The sequence below is a fragment of the Hemitrygon akajei genome, chromosome 7, assembly GCF_048418815.1.
Source record: "Hemitrygon akajei chromosome 7, sHemAka1.3, whole genome shotgun sequence".
Classification (NCBI taxonomy): Eukaryota; Metazoa; Chordata; class Chondrichthyes; order Myliobatiformes; family Dasyatidae; genus Hemitrygon; species Hemitrygon akajei.
In genome coordinates, this window is record NC_133130.1 from 129956098 (window position 1) to 129970270 (window position 14173).

Genomic DNA, 14173 nt, shown 5'->3' on the forward strand with positions numbered 1-14173 from the left:
AAGACATGCGCCTTCAGGGAGCGACCCCGTAGACAACCCGGTTCCTTGCATCATCCAACTTCTAAACAGCTTCAGGTGATGGGCCGCTACCCTGACATTCTGCTGTAAAAATGTCTTGATACAATTTTCAATTCATTGTCCCCTCAACGGATGCAAACTGTCCAGACCCTGAGGCAGCAAAGCAGCCCCAAACCACGATGCTCCTTCCACCGTGCCTCAGGGTTGGGATGAGGTTTTGGTGTTGGTGTGCAGTGCCCTTATCCCTCCAAACAAAGCAGCGTGTATTTCTGCCAAAAAAGTTCAACAGAAATGTTGTGGTCTTTTGCAAACTTGACATGTGCAGCAATGTTTTTTTATCTTGGAGAGCAGAAGATTCCTCCGTGGTGTCCTTCCACGAACACCACTCTTGTTCAGTGTTTTTCTTATAATGGCGCATGAACAGAGACTTTAGCAAGTTCTAGAGATTTCTGCAGATCTTGGGTTCTTTTTCACCTCCTTCAGCATTGCAAGCTGTGCTTTTGGTGTGATCTTTGCAGGACGCCCACTCCTAGACAGAGTAGCCACAGTACTGAGTTTTCCCCATTTGTAGACAATTTTTTTTATATTGTGGTGAGATGAACACTCAAGTTTTTAGAAATGCCTTTTCAGCCTTTTCCAGCTTTGTGTATCTCTACAATTCTTCCAAGGTCCTCTGAAAGTTGTTTTGATCAAGCATGGTGCACATAAACAGACCTTTCTTGGGAAGAGCAGGCTATCAGTAACCTGACTTTGAGTGTCTTTGTTACAGGGCAGGACACCTCTACAACTCACACCATTGATTGGAACACCTGACTCCAAACAGCTTTTGTAGAAGGCATTTCCCCAGAGGTTCACCTACTCTTTTGGAACCTAGACTGTGATTGTATAAATGGTGTACTCAGTATTGACGAGAAAAATACAACTGCTTTGTGAGTTATTAGTCTAGGCAGATGGTGTTTGTCTAATGTGACTTAGATGAAGATCAGACCACCTTTTATGAGTAATTAACGAAAAAAACCTGGTAATTGTAAAGGGTTCACAAACTTTTTCATGCAACTGTATAAGTTTCTGCGATACCAAGCAAAGAAAATCTGTCAAATACAGCTCAACAGTAATAATATAACAAAGGCAAAGGCAATAAACACTTTGGCTATACCCATATTATTATTTTGGCATAATATATTGGTCCAAAACCAATTTGGAAAATTTACAAAGAAAAATAACTAATATTTTATTAAACATTATGTACACTCATGTCTGTGCCCCCTTGTCCTAGACTCCACCACCATGGGAAACACCCTTTCCATTGTTACGAACCCCGTAACTGGGTTACTTACCAGCAAAGACAGAGGCGTCCGTTGGAGTCTGGTGATACTATTTTTAAAAGTATTTATTAGTAAAAATACACAAAAATAATATCAATGCAAATATATAGATAATATACGTCATCAATACTAAACCTAAAAGTGCGGGTATAATAATAATCAATAAGAAATAAGCTCTATCGTTGTCTAGGGGATAATGAATTGTCCGATGGAAATATAAAGTTTGTTTCAGTTCACACAGGCTGCCGTCATTTGTTTGTCGCTGTGTTGCAATTGTTGGAGAGAGAGAGAGAGGTAGAAGAATGGGAACAGTTACCGCTATTGTTTTTGCCAACCTTCCTTTATGATTTCGATCCGTCGGTGTCTCATTGTTGTGGCCATTCAAGTATGACCTCTCCTTTAGCTAAACCGTTCTTCCGTAATGAGCCCGCCACCCAGGCAAGGGAGGACGCACATGAGCTCTCACCGGCTTTCGCTATAAAACGCTGTCACTGGATTTCTAGCGTTTCTCCTGGTGTGTCTGAGGGGTGTTCCCCAGACCCGTCTTTTATCCTTACTCACGGGGTCTCAGATGTCAATCAGGTTGGGATGATGCAATCCCTCAACCAGACCACTCTGGTTGTCCCGAGGGGTTTCAATGAATAGTACAGTACTCAATACACAATTCCTTCTCCAAGAGACAATAGCAGTAATCAGTGGTTCTGTCCCACTTGTGTTAGGAGACATTCCACCTTGTTGTGTATTCCGCGTTGTCTATAACAACTGCCTTTGCTGTGATCCTGCGTCTCTCTCTCTCTCATTTCCTGACATGCTATGTATCTCTCTCATTTCCTGGGTATGATGTGTATCTCTCTCATTTCCTGGGTATGATGTGTATCTCTCTCATTTCCTGGGTATGATGTGTATCTCTCTCATTTCCTGGGTCTCAGACCCGAAATAATAGCGATCTTGCGATTCTCAAAAAGGAGGGGGGCGACTTTGCACCCTTCTGCCCCTCAGAGTTGCTCCACATTCGTAACACCACACCTAACATGTCTAGTCCTTTCAACATTCAAAAGGTTTTAATGAGATCCCTGTGGTAGTGGTGTCGGGGCTGGGAATGGCAAAGGGGAACCGCGAGTACTCGTCGATAATATTGAGAAAATAGACATTGCGGTCAGTGGAGGGAAGGGGGCCCTTAAAGTCAACACTCAGTCGCTCAAAACGACGGGTGGCCTTCGAGAGGAGAATTCGATGCATAACAGCGGGTTCAGTTGCACCAACCTCCTCCAAGTATGATTGGAAGCATGCAAGCCAGAGTTCAAAGGCAAGAGCTGCTTCAGGGTCTTGGGGGTCCAAATCCAATCTTTCTGGACGTTAAACGCTTTCCATGTTTTAAAACTTCCAGTCAATAAAATTGATGCACCATCAATAACTCACTCTGAGACGTAAAAGCGAGGTATCGGCTTTTATTGACTGGAAGAAGGAACGAGCAGTGAGTGACCACCATACTACATCCTGGAGACTGAGAGGCCGGGCTCAGACCTCCATCACCTTTATACAGGGGTCTGTGGGAGGAGCCACAGGAGCAGTCAGCAGGGGGCGTGTCCAGACAGGTAAATGTAGTTCACCACAATCCCCCCCCATCCTTCTAAATTCCAGTGAGTACAGACCCAGAGGTACCAAATGTTCCCCATATGATAACCCTTTCATTCCCAGAATCATCCTTGTGAACCTCCTCTGAACCCTCTCCAATGCCAGCACATCCTTTCTAAGATGAGGAGCCCAAAACTGTTCACAATACTCAAGGTGAGGCCTCACCAGTACCTTATAAAGCCTCAGCATCACACTCCTGCCCTTGTATTCTAGACCTCCTGAAATTACTATTAGCATTGCATTTATCTTCCTCACCACTGACTCTACCTGCAATGTAACCTTTAGGCTGTTCTGCACAATGACTCCCAAGTCCCTCCGCATCTCAGATTTTTGGATTTTCTCCCCATTTAAAAAATAGTCTGCACGTTTATTTCTACTACCATGACCATGCATTTTCCAACATTGTATTTCATTTGCTACTTTCTTGTCTATTAGATAGATAGATAGATAGATACCGTAGATTCCGGACTACAGAGCGCACCTGATTAAAAGCCGCTGGCTCTAATTTTAGAAATAAAATCAATTTTTTAATTGTAAAGGCCGCATCGGATTTTCGGCCGCACCGGATTTTCGGCCGCAGGTGTCCCACGTTGTAATATGAGATATTTACACAGAAAGATATTACACGTGAGGATTTTTTTAACTTTTAATTAAATCCATATGGTAACAAAAACAAATACATATTGCAAATGCTTTTTTTCGAACCGTGCCCGTACGCGGCTACTTTTAAATATACGTTGCGTATACTTCTTTACTGAACAACATTCCAATATCTCCTAACGACTGGTAAAAAAATATATATATTGCAGCCTACCAGGAAAAGTTATTGATCACCTTTAACTTAAAAGCAGCGTTCGCTCAGATCCAAAGCCGCTCGCGTAATGCGCTCCCCCCCTCCTTTCCGTTTATCGCAAACGGCATTTAAAAGCAGCGTTCGCTCAGATCCAAAGCCGCTCGCGTAATGCGCTCCCCCCCCTCCTTTCCGTTTATCGCAAACCGGCATTTTCCCACAAGACACCGCGAAACCGGGTGTGACGTCATAGCATCCCGCGATGTAGTACAGAAAACAAATATAGTTAAAACTCTTCTAACTTTAACTAGAAAATGAATTACTAAGCGAAAATATTATAAACTAAGTAGGCAGCACAATGCTTCGAGTGTTTTCCATGTTGATGAGGGTGAGTACAAATGACTGATTTACAATAATTTAATTGTGAAAGTGCGCTTGATTTATCGTACAATTTCATTGGACCTCTGTGAACTACTCATCAATTTTATTGGTCTACTGTTATGAGGCAAAATGTTTACGAGGCGGCATGAAAAAAAACCATGCATTAGCCGCTTCGGATTATAGGCCGCAAAGTTCAAAGCTGTTCAAAATGTGGGAAAAAAGTAGCGGCTTAAAATCCGGAATCTACGGTAGATACTTTATTCATCCCCATGGGGAAATTCAACTTTTTTTCCAATGTCCCATACACTTGCTGTAGCAAAACTAATTACATACAATACTTAACTCAGTAACAAAAAAAATATGATATGCATCTAAATCACCGTCTCAAAAAGCAATAATAGCTTTTAAAAAGTTCTTAAGTCCTGGAGGTAAAATTGTAAAGCCTAATGGCATTGGGGAGTATTGCTCTAACCTGTCCAAGTCCTTCTGCATCCTACCTGTTTCCTCAACACTACCTGCCCCCCTACCAATCTTCATATCATCTGCAAACTTGGCAACAAAGCCATCTATTCCATCATCTAAATCATTGATATACAGCATAAAAAGAAGTGATCCCAACAATGTCCCCTGCGTAACACCACTAGTCACTAGCAGCCAATCAGATAAGGATCCTTTTATTCCCACTCACTGCCTCCTACCAATCAGCCAATGCTCTAACCATGTTAGTAACTTTCCCGTAATACCACGGGCTCTTAACCTGGTAAGCAGCCTCATGCATGGCACCTTGTAAAAGGCCTTCTGAAAATCCAAATATACAACATCCACTGCATCCCCTTTATCTATCTTTCCTGCAATCTCCTCAAAAGAATTCCAATAGGTTTGCCAGGCAAGATTTTCCCTTGAGGAAACCATGCTGACTTAGTCCTCTCTTGTCCTGTGGCACCAAGTAACCTTATCCCTAACAATTGACTCCAACATCCAGCCAACCACTGAGGTCAAACTAACTGGTCTATAATTTCCTTTCTGCTGCCTTCTTCCCTTCTTAAAGAGTGGAGTGACATTTGCAATTTTCCAGAACACTCATTTAGTTCATCCGCCATTACTTCTCTGGTCTCATTTTCTACAGGTCCTATATCCACTCCCATCTCCCTTTTTACATACTTGAAAAAGCTTTTACTCTCTACTTTGATATTGTTTGCTAGCTTGCTTTCATGTTTCATATTCTCCCTTGAAATGACTCCGATTTATTTTGGCCAACTCCTCTCTTATCACTGTAATTCCCTTTACTTCACTGAAATACTTTCAGACTTTACTTTCTCCCTATCAAATTTCAAGCTGAACTCAATCATATTGTGGTCACTGCCTTGCAAGGGTTCCTTTACCTTAAGCTCCCCGATCAACTTGGTTCATTACGTAACACCCAATCCAATATAGCTGATCCCCTAGTAGACAAACTGCTCTAAAAAGCCATCTCATAGGCATTCAACAAACTCACTCTCTTGAGATCCAAATTGACCTGTATGTTGAAATCTCCCATGACTATCGTAACATTGCCCTTTTGACATGCCATTTCTATTACCTGTTGTAACCTGCAGTCCACATCTCAGCTACTGTTGAGAGACCTGTATATGACTGCACTCAGGGTCCTTTTACCCTTGCAATTTCTTAACTCAACCCACAAGGATTCAGCATCTCCTGATCCTATGCCACATCCTTCTACATGCCACCCCTTCTGCCTACCTTCCTATGCCTTTGGTACAACGTGTAACATTGGACATTCGCTTGCCTTCTCTGACAGTCTGACAGCATGTTATCAAATTATCACAGTTAAAGAAAAAGTTAACCGATGGAAGAGCATGACCCTCCGTGGAAGACATCCCCACGATCTGAGCAGACTAGATGTTGATATGGAAGCACCAGACGCCTGGCTCAGAGTTGGAGACCTCTTTCCAGAAACAGAAGGGCTCTTTGTGGCAATACAGGATCAGGTAGTTAACACAAAAAACATCACAAACGCATTATAAAAGACCAACACATTCAAGACAATAAATGCAGAAAATGCCGAGAGAAACCAGAAACAATCCAACACTTCACTGGATCCTCCAGCAAACTTACACAGGCACAATCAAATGCCAAACACCATTCACCAAAATCTTACTTTAAAATACGAACTCATAAAAGACATACCTTACTATAAATACAAGCCTGATCCAGTTTTAGAACCTGAGTCCTACAAATTATATTATGACCAGTCCGTTATAACAGATAAGAGAATCCATAATAACTGTTCTGATGTTTATTTTTATTTCTATTGAGACACAGAGCGGGATAGGCCCATCGAGCCTTGCTGAGCAGCAACCTCTGATTTTAATCCAATCCGAATCACAGGACAATCCATAAGGACCAATTCACCTACCAACCAGTACGTCTTTGAACCGTAGGAGGAAACCCACAGACTTCTTAAAGGCAACCACAGGAATTGAACCTGGATCGTCTGTGCTGTAAAACATTGTGCTAACCACCACGCTACCATGCTGCCCAAGCAAGAACAAATTAAAAGATATAGCCATTCCCAACGCATATAACGTACAGAAATTAATGCTGAATTAAAAGAGGAAATTGAAAGACTATGGAACATGAACAGGGAACACTGTCCCAATAGTAATATCTACATCTGGTATCATCCCAAAGTCACTACACAATAGTATTAAACAATTAGGCCTACGCAGCAATATCTATGTAAATCTCCAGAAAACCACAATATTAAACATGACTAGAATAGTCCAAAAGATCCTAGCAATTGAGAAATGAGAGTGCTTGGCTATTCCCACACACCTCAGGTTTTACCAGCTTCAGCTGAGAAAAACAATAATTAAAAACACAACATGAGATAGAATCAAGCTTTTGTATATAAGCTATGTCCACAAAGTGAACCACGCACAGGAGAGTCTGTACCTTAGGTGATTCAGATGGGAAAGGGGTGGGCTAGAGGGTGGAGGTGTTGATCAGCCTTACTGCTTGGGGAAAGTAACTGTTTTTGAGTCCTGGCGTAGCCTCCTCCCTAATGGGAGCGATGATTGTATGGAACAAGCTGCCAGAGGAAGTGGTTGAATCAGGTACTATAAAAACACTAAAAAGACATGGATAGGAGGGGTTTAGGGGCAAACGTGAGCAAAAAGGGCTAGCACAACATGGATAAGTTGGGCGAAATGGTCTGTTTCCGTGCTGCATAACTATCACTTTAAGGGGCTGCTTCCCTTGACCTCATTCTATTGCCATTTCAGGGCCACTTGTGGCAGTCGGTCTCCACTGATCCCGCTGAGCCGGTTAACCAGACCAGGTACCCCCAAGGTCTCAGCTCCCTTACCTGACATGGCCTTGTCTTCCCCAGGCAACTGGCCAACGAAGAGATCTCCTCGCTGCAGCAAGGTGCAGAACAAGGTGCTGCAAGTCCTGATGGCTTCAAGGACATTGGCCTCTTGATGAGCCTAGTGGACAGAATACAGGAACATATCAGCATCATTAACGCCAACTCTCGGCTGCACCCACTCAGTTTCCATGTCGTTAATGCTGGGTGATGTAAAGTAACAGCGTGCATCCACTGCCTCTATAAAACCAAAGGTTCCTCATACATTAACCCTTTTGTTCCCAAAAATCATTCTCACAAACCTCCTCTGGACCCTTTCCAATGCCAGTATATCAACAACCATCAGGCTCTTGAACCAAAGGGGAGAACTTCACTCAACCTCACTTGCGCTATCAATGAAATGTTCACACAACCTATGGACTCACTTTCGAGGACTCTTCATCTCATACTCTCAATATTTATTGCTATTTTGTTATTATTTCTTTCTGTATTTGCACAGTTTGTTGTCTTTTGCACACTGGTTGAACGCCCAAATTTGTGCGGTCTTCGTTGATCCTATTACGGTTATTATTGTAATATGGATTTATTGAGTATGCCTACAAGAAAATTAATCTTAGGGTTGCATATAGCAATATACATGTACATCGATAATAAACTTCTCTTTTCACAAGGGCCATACGGGGTCACTTTTGAGCCACTTTTCATTAGGGGCCCAAAACCACTCACCATACTCCAAGTGTGGTCTGACCAATGCCTTATAAAACCTCAGCATTACATCCTTGCTTTTGTATTTTGGTCCCCAGAAATGAACGCTAGCATTGCATTTGCCTTCCTCATCATCAACTCTACCTACAAGTAAAATTTTACGTAATGCTGCATGAGGACTTCCCTTTGCACCCCGGATTTCTGTATTTTGTTTCTAATGGACTTCATTACAGGGACGTTGCTGGAACTAGAGGACCCGAGGTACAAGGAATTATTGAATAGGTTAGGACTTTATTCCTTGGAATGCAGAAGATTGAGAGGAGGCTTGATGGCGAAATACAAAATTATGAAGGGTATGCATGCAAACTGGCTTTTTCCACTGAGGTTGGGTAGGACTACAACTAGACGTCATGGCTTAAGGGTGAAAGGTGAAAAGTTTAAGGGGAACATGAGGGGGAACTCCTTCACTCGGAGGGTGGTGAGACGAGCTGTCAGCAGAAGTGGTGGAAGCAGGCTTGAGTGCAACATTTAAGAAAAATTTGAACATGTACATGGATGGGAGGACTGTGGTCTGGGAGCAGGTAGATGGAACTAGGCAGAATTATAGTTCAGCAAGGACTAGATGGGCTAAAGGGCCAGCTTCTGCACTGTAGTGTTCTATGACTCCAAGGCATTTTGTCTTCCAGCTAGATTCCCACACATTGCACAGAGCACAGGCTTATAGCATGTACAATGATAGCTTCCTGCTTCCATGGGAAAGAAGCAAGCTAAGGTACGAAGCAAACACTTTCCTTTTGAATGGTCTTGTGGAAAAGTACTTTCTTTGTATTAACAAAATTGCATTTTTGTCTGTAACAAGATGGAACCTGTATGATACCAGAGTTCTGGTGGAACACAGCAGGCCAGGCAGCATCTATAAGGAGAAGCACCGTCGACGTTTCGGGCCGAGACCCTTCGTCAGGACCGAAACGTCAACAGTGCATGTCCTTATAGATGCTGCCTGGCCTGCTGTGCTCCACCAGCATTTTGTGTGTGTTGTTGTTTGAATTTCCAGCATCCGCAGATTTCCTTGTGTTTGATACCAGAGTGCTTTGCTAATTGAGTTTGTGCAACATTATGCCAATGGAACACAAGTCCTTGACAAACTGCAGACCAGCAGGTGAGTTACTGAAAGATTGCACCTGAACTGAAGCGTAAGTAGCCAACATTTGTGTATAAAGGAGTGACTATGCTGTCTGTTTTTTCAAAGCTATCACCAGCTCTTGTGCGGTGCTAGTCTTCCCTTGCAGCAAGTAAAATAAACACTTTATGATTGATCCACTGAGTTAATTGTTGTTTGTTACAAGACGTAACCAAAAGGTGCTCGACAAAACTTGGCAATCCCACTGAGACTGCATGTTTAGGTGGGAGAATAGTCCAAGGGAGATTCTGGTGACCGCCTGCTCCCGAGGAAATTCCAGCAATGGAGTGATCACCAACATGAAGTTTGCTTTTTCACTCCACGTGGCCTTTCTGGGTGAGTAGCAAATACCAGGTTCTATCCTTATACACTGTGTTCTGTCTACTGAATGGATCCGTTTCACCGTGATTCTGATGCTTTCAGCACTGCGACCAGAAACATACGGATATCAAATATTAGATTTGACCTGTGAGACCATCAGGGGAGCCCCAAACCCTTACCGCAGGAGTGCAGGTACACTTCTGACATCAGGCATACACCAAACCTGTACGGCACGAGTGTCTGGGTTGTGGGAAGAATTACTGACGAGGAAAGAAGGGATGTGTATGTCTTTGGACCGCAGGAGAATTACAGGCCATGTCTGACATGGAGACAGGTTTGAAAAAGAGCTATTCTGAAATTTAAAATTATTGTTTTGTGTCACAAAACCTAATATTAGGGATTTGAAAGCCTTACAAGAGGACATGGTCCGGGTCCAAATTCAAATTTTACCTGGTTAAATTTCAGAGCCATCAAGAACACCGTAACAGTGCCAGGCCAGGACCTGCCACCAAGCCAAATGATGATTTTTATAAAAATATGTATGTACAATGTATTAGATGCTAAAAAGGCTAATTGGTCTAAGGTTATGGAGACACAAGGTCCTGACAAGTTGCATCTCCATCTGGAACCAACACTACTGACTTTGTGGAACCACAGACAGCAGGTAAGAAGGACTGAATGGAGTTTCAACGCTCCTCCATCTGGTTAAGTAATTGCATCCTATCCTTCCTGATCACAGGACAGCCTATTAACATCCCAAAATCAGACCTGGTGGAGGTTATCATAGGACCAGAGAATTTATATCATAACTTTCTATTTCTCTGGATGTGCCTGTAAATTAATGTGGAAGAGATTTATTGTACATAGCCTGCAGTACTGAGGAATGCACCCTGTCCTTGAACCTGTGTGCAAAGGAGTGACTACTGGTTTTTCCAAAACCATCACCCGCTCCTGTGCGGTCGGTGCTGGTCTTCCCTTACAGCAAGTAAAATAAGCACGTTTGTGATTGATCTGCTCTGAGTAAATTGTTTGTTATAGACGTAGCAAAAAGGTGCTCAATAGGACGGAGCAACACAAACTAATTTAGCAAAGATCTGCCTTATTCTGCTCAGAGCTCCCACCGTTGAACTCCAAGGCTGCAGGCTCAAACTTCAAATCAATTAAATCTTCACTAGAATTCCAACAACTGGATTCATTCCACTGCTGTTAATGGACATTTATAGGGAGCAAGCATGCAAATTTAGAGCTGGCAACATAGTCTTTAGCCTAACAGATATCCCAGTACATGTGACCTCTCCCAGCGTGCACACCTCCCCCCCCACCTCAGTCTGGCCCCTCTCCCATCCATCCATATCTCCCCCACGCTCCCCAGGTCCAGTCCCACCCCCAACCCTCCCTCCCCCCTTGTCCTCTCCACTCTTCCCCCCTCCCTCACCTCCTCTCCGCCCATCTCCCCTCCCTCACCTCCTCTCCACTCTTCCCCCCTCCCTCACCTCCTCTCCACTCTTCCCCCTCCCTCACCTCCTCTCCGCCCATCTCCCCTCCCTCACCTCCTCTCCACTCTTCCCCCCTCCCTCACCTCCTCTCCACTCTTCCCCCCTCCCTCACCTCCTCTCCACTCTTCCCCCCCCTCCCTCACCTCCTCTCCGCCCATCTCCCCTCCGTCACCTCCTCTCCACTCTTGCCCCCTCCCTCACCTCCTCTCCGCCCATCTCCCCTCCCTCACCTTCTCTCCGCCCATCTCCCCTCCCTCACCTCCTCTCCGCCCATCTCCCCTCCCTCACCTCCTCTCCACTCTTCCCCCCTCCCTCACCTCCTCTCCGCCCATCTCCCCTCCCTCACCTTCTCTCCGCCCATCTCCCCTCCCTCACCTCCTCTCCATTCTTCCCCCCTCCCTCACCCCGTGTCCCGTTCTCCCACGTGTTGTGGGATCCTACCGTGCCCGCCCCGCACCGACCTGCAGCGCTTCCAGGATGTCGATCACGCCGTTCGCCTTCCTCCTGTCGCCCAGCACCGTCCGCAGGCGCTCACAGAGCGACATCCCGGTCGCGGCTCCGGTTCCAGCCCGGGATCCAGACGCGGGCCCGGCTTCCCGCATCGCCGCCGCCATCCCTCCCGTTCCACGTGACCTTCCGTGACAACCAATCGGGAGAGACGAACGGGGCGGGTCCTGCAGAGGACCGCCCCTTCCCTTAAAGGGACAGCGCCCGGCGCTGGGACATGGGTCATGTTCCCTGTCTGTTCCCCTCTCTTCCCATTTATCTGCACATCTCATGTGTCACTCTCTCTGAGACTCCAGATACTGGAACCTGATGCAACACACAATCTGCCAGAGGAAACATTCTGCTGAAGGGTCTCGGGCCGAAACGTGACTGCACTCTTTTCCAGAGACGCTGCCTGGCCTGCTGAGTTCCTCCAGCATTCTGCGTGTGTTGCTCTGGATTTCCAGCATCTGCAGATTTTCTCATGTTTTTTTTAATATATCTATCTGTCTGTCTATCTACCCACCCTCCTACATCTGGATACCACCGGCCAACAAACCATCCATAATGACCAAATTGATCTCATCCCTTGGTGCCTTCTCCAAGACGCACCTTCCAATCTATTCTTCGTAAAGTTTCTGAGCTCATCTCCTGTTCCCTCAGAGTGAAGTGTTGACATCAAGAATTCTGAGTTAGGGTGTGTTGTTATATTTGTACAACTACAATACAATGGTGCGAGAAAGTTTGTGAACCTTGCAGAATTTTCTCTACTTCTACATAAATATGATCAGATCTTCACATAAGTCCTAAAATTAGTTAAAGAGAACCCAATTAAATAAATAACACAACAACATTATACATTAAACTACTCTATTTCTATCTTTAATATCTCTTTTTTCCCTTTCAGGGTTCTTTTGGAGACCCTGACCTGGAGTTACACACTTTGACTTTGGTTCTTTGTGGGAGTGGGACCCGCTCTCGGGGCCTCACGACCGGCCGCTTTTCGACATCCCGAGGATGCGGCCTGGACGACTAGCGTGCCTTCAGGGTTCTGGATTTCCGTGGCTCTGGAGACGGGCAGATTCAAGGCTGGTGCCACCACCTGATGCGTCACGGGAGAACACAGAAAATCAGAAGCTGCGCGCTTGCTGTTGGCTATGTGCCTAGAGACCTGAGTTCTTTGGGCCAGCGCTCAAAAACTGCAATGCAACAGACTTCTAGCACCATAAATCAGCATAAAGTTGTTTTGTTATGTCTCCCCTCTGGCTGTGAAATGGGGACATCTCCTTTTCCACTCATTAGGGAGGGAGAGAGCCTGTGGTATGTCGAATACCGGGTGAACGCGTTGACTTTGGGGTACTGCAAGTGTGTGTCTTATGGATGCTTTGCTGCACACTTGAGTGTTCGGTAGGGGGTGCCAATGCTCTTTTGCTGGTGGGGGGGTCATTGCTTTGCTGCTGCTTGTGCGTGGGAGGGGGGAGCTGGCGGAGGCTTTGGGGTTCTAACATTTAACTGTTGTTCATTCTTTGGGGCACTCCTCTGTTCTCATGGATGTTTCCGAAGAAAAAGAATTTCAGGATGTATATTGTATACATTTCTCCGACATTAAATGTACCTTTGAAACCTATTGAATAGACCTATTGAAGCCTGTTCATTTATTTATTGAGAATAATGATCCAATATTACATGTATTTGTTGTAAGAAGTATGTGAACCTCTGGCATAATGCTTTCTACAAAAGCTATTGAGTTGGGTGTTCCAATCAGTGAGATGAGATTGAAGGTGTGGGTTGTAGAGGTGCCCTGCCCTATAAAAAAGACAAAGTCAGGTTACTGAGAGAGCCTGCTCTTCTTAAGAAAGATCCATTTATGTGCACCATTCCTTGATCAAAACAATTTTCAGAGGACCTCAGAAGAAGAATTGTAGTGATGTATGAAGCTGGAAAAGGCTACAAAAGCATTTCTAAAGACCTGAGTGTTCATCAGTCCACAGTAAGGGAAATTGTCTCCAAATGGAGGAAACTCAGTACTGTTTCTACTCGCCCATGAATGGGCATTGTGCAAAGATCACATCAAGAGTACAATGTGCAATGCTGAAGGAGGTGAAAAGGAACCCAAGGGTTACAGCAAAGGACCTGCAGAAATCTCTAAAACTTGCTAAAGTCTCTGTTCATGTGTCCACTATAAGAAAAACACTGAACAAGAAAGGTGTTCATGGAAGGACACCATGGAGAAAACCAAGTGCTCTCCAAAAAAAAACTTTGCCACACGTGTCAAGTTTGCAAAAGACCATCTGGATGTTCTACAACTCTTCTGAGACAATGTTCTGTGGACAGATGAGACAAAAGTTGAACCTTTTGGCAGAAATGCACATTGCTGTGTTTGGAGGAAAAAGAGCTCTGTAGACCAACACCAAAACCTCATCCCAACCGTGAAGAATGGTGGAAGGAGCATCATGGGTTGCTTTAAAT

At 44.6% G+C, this 14173-nt stretch overlaps 1 protein-coding gene across 1 annotated transcript in view; it reads right to left on the reverse strand.

Annotated features, from left to right (window-relative positions):
- noc4l (nucleolar complex associated 4 homolog) overlaps positions 1-11863 on the reverse strand; it is a 64288-nt gene extending 52425 nt beyond the window's left edge. Inside the window, exons 1-2 of the mRNA XM_073051937.1 lie at positions 11680-11863; positions 7517-7637 (exon numbers count right to left, since the gene is read on the reverse strand). Of these exons, the coding sequence (XP_072908038.1) occupies positions 7517-7637; positions 11680-11832 (274 nt within the window). The 5' untranslated portion in view covers positions 11833-11863. The remainder of the gene's footprint in view (positions 1-7516; positions 7638-11679) is intronic.
- Positions 11864-14173: the final 2310 nt, after the last annotated feature.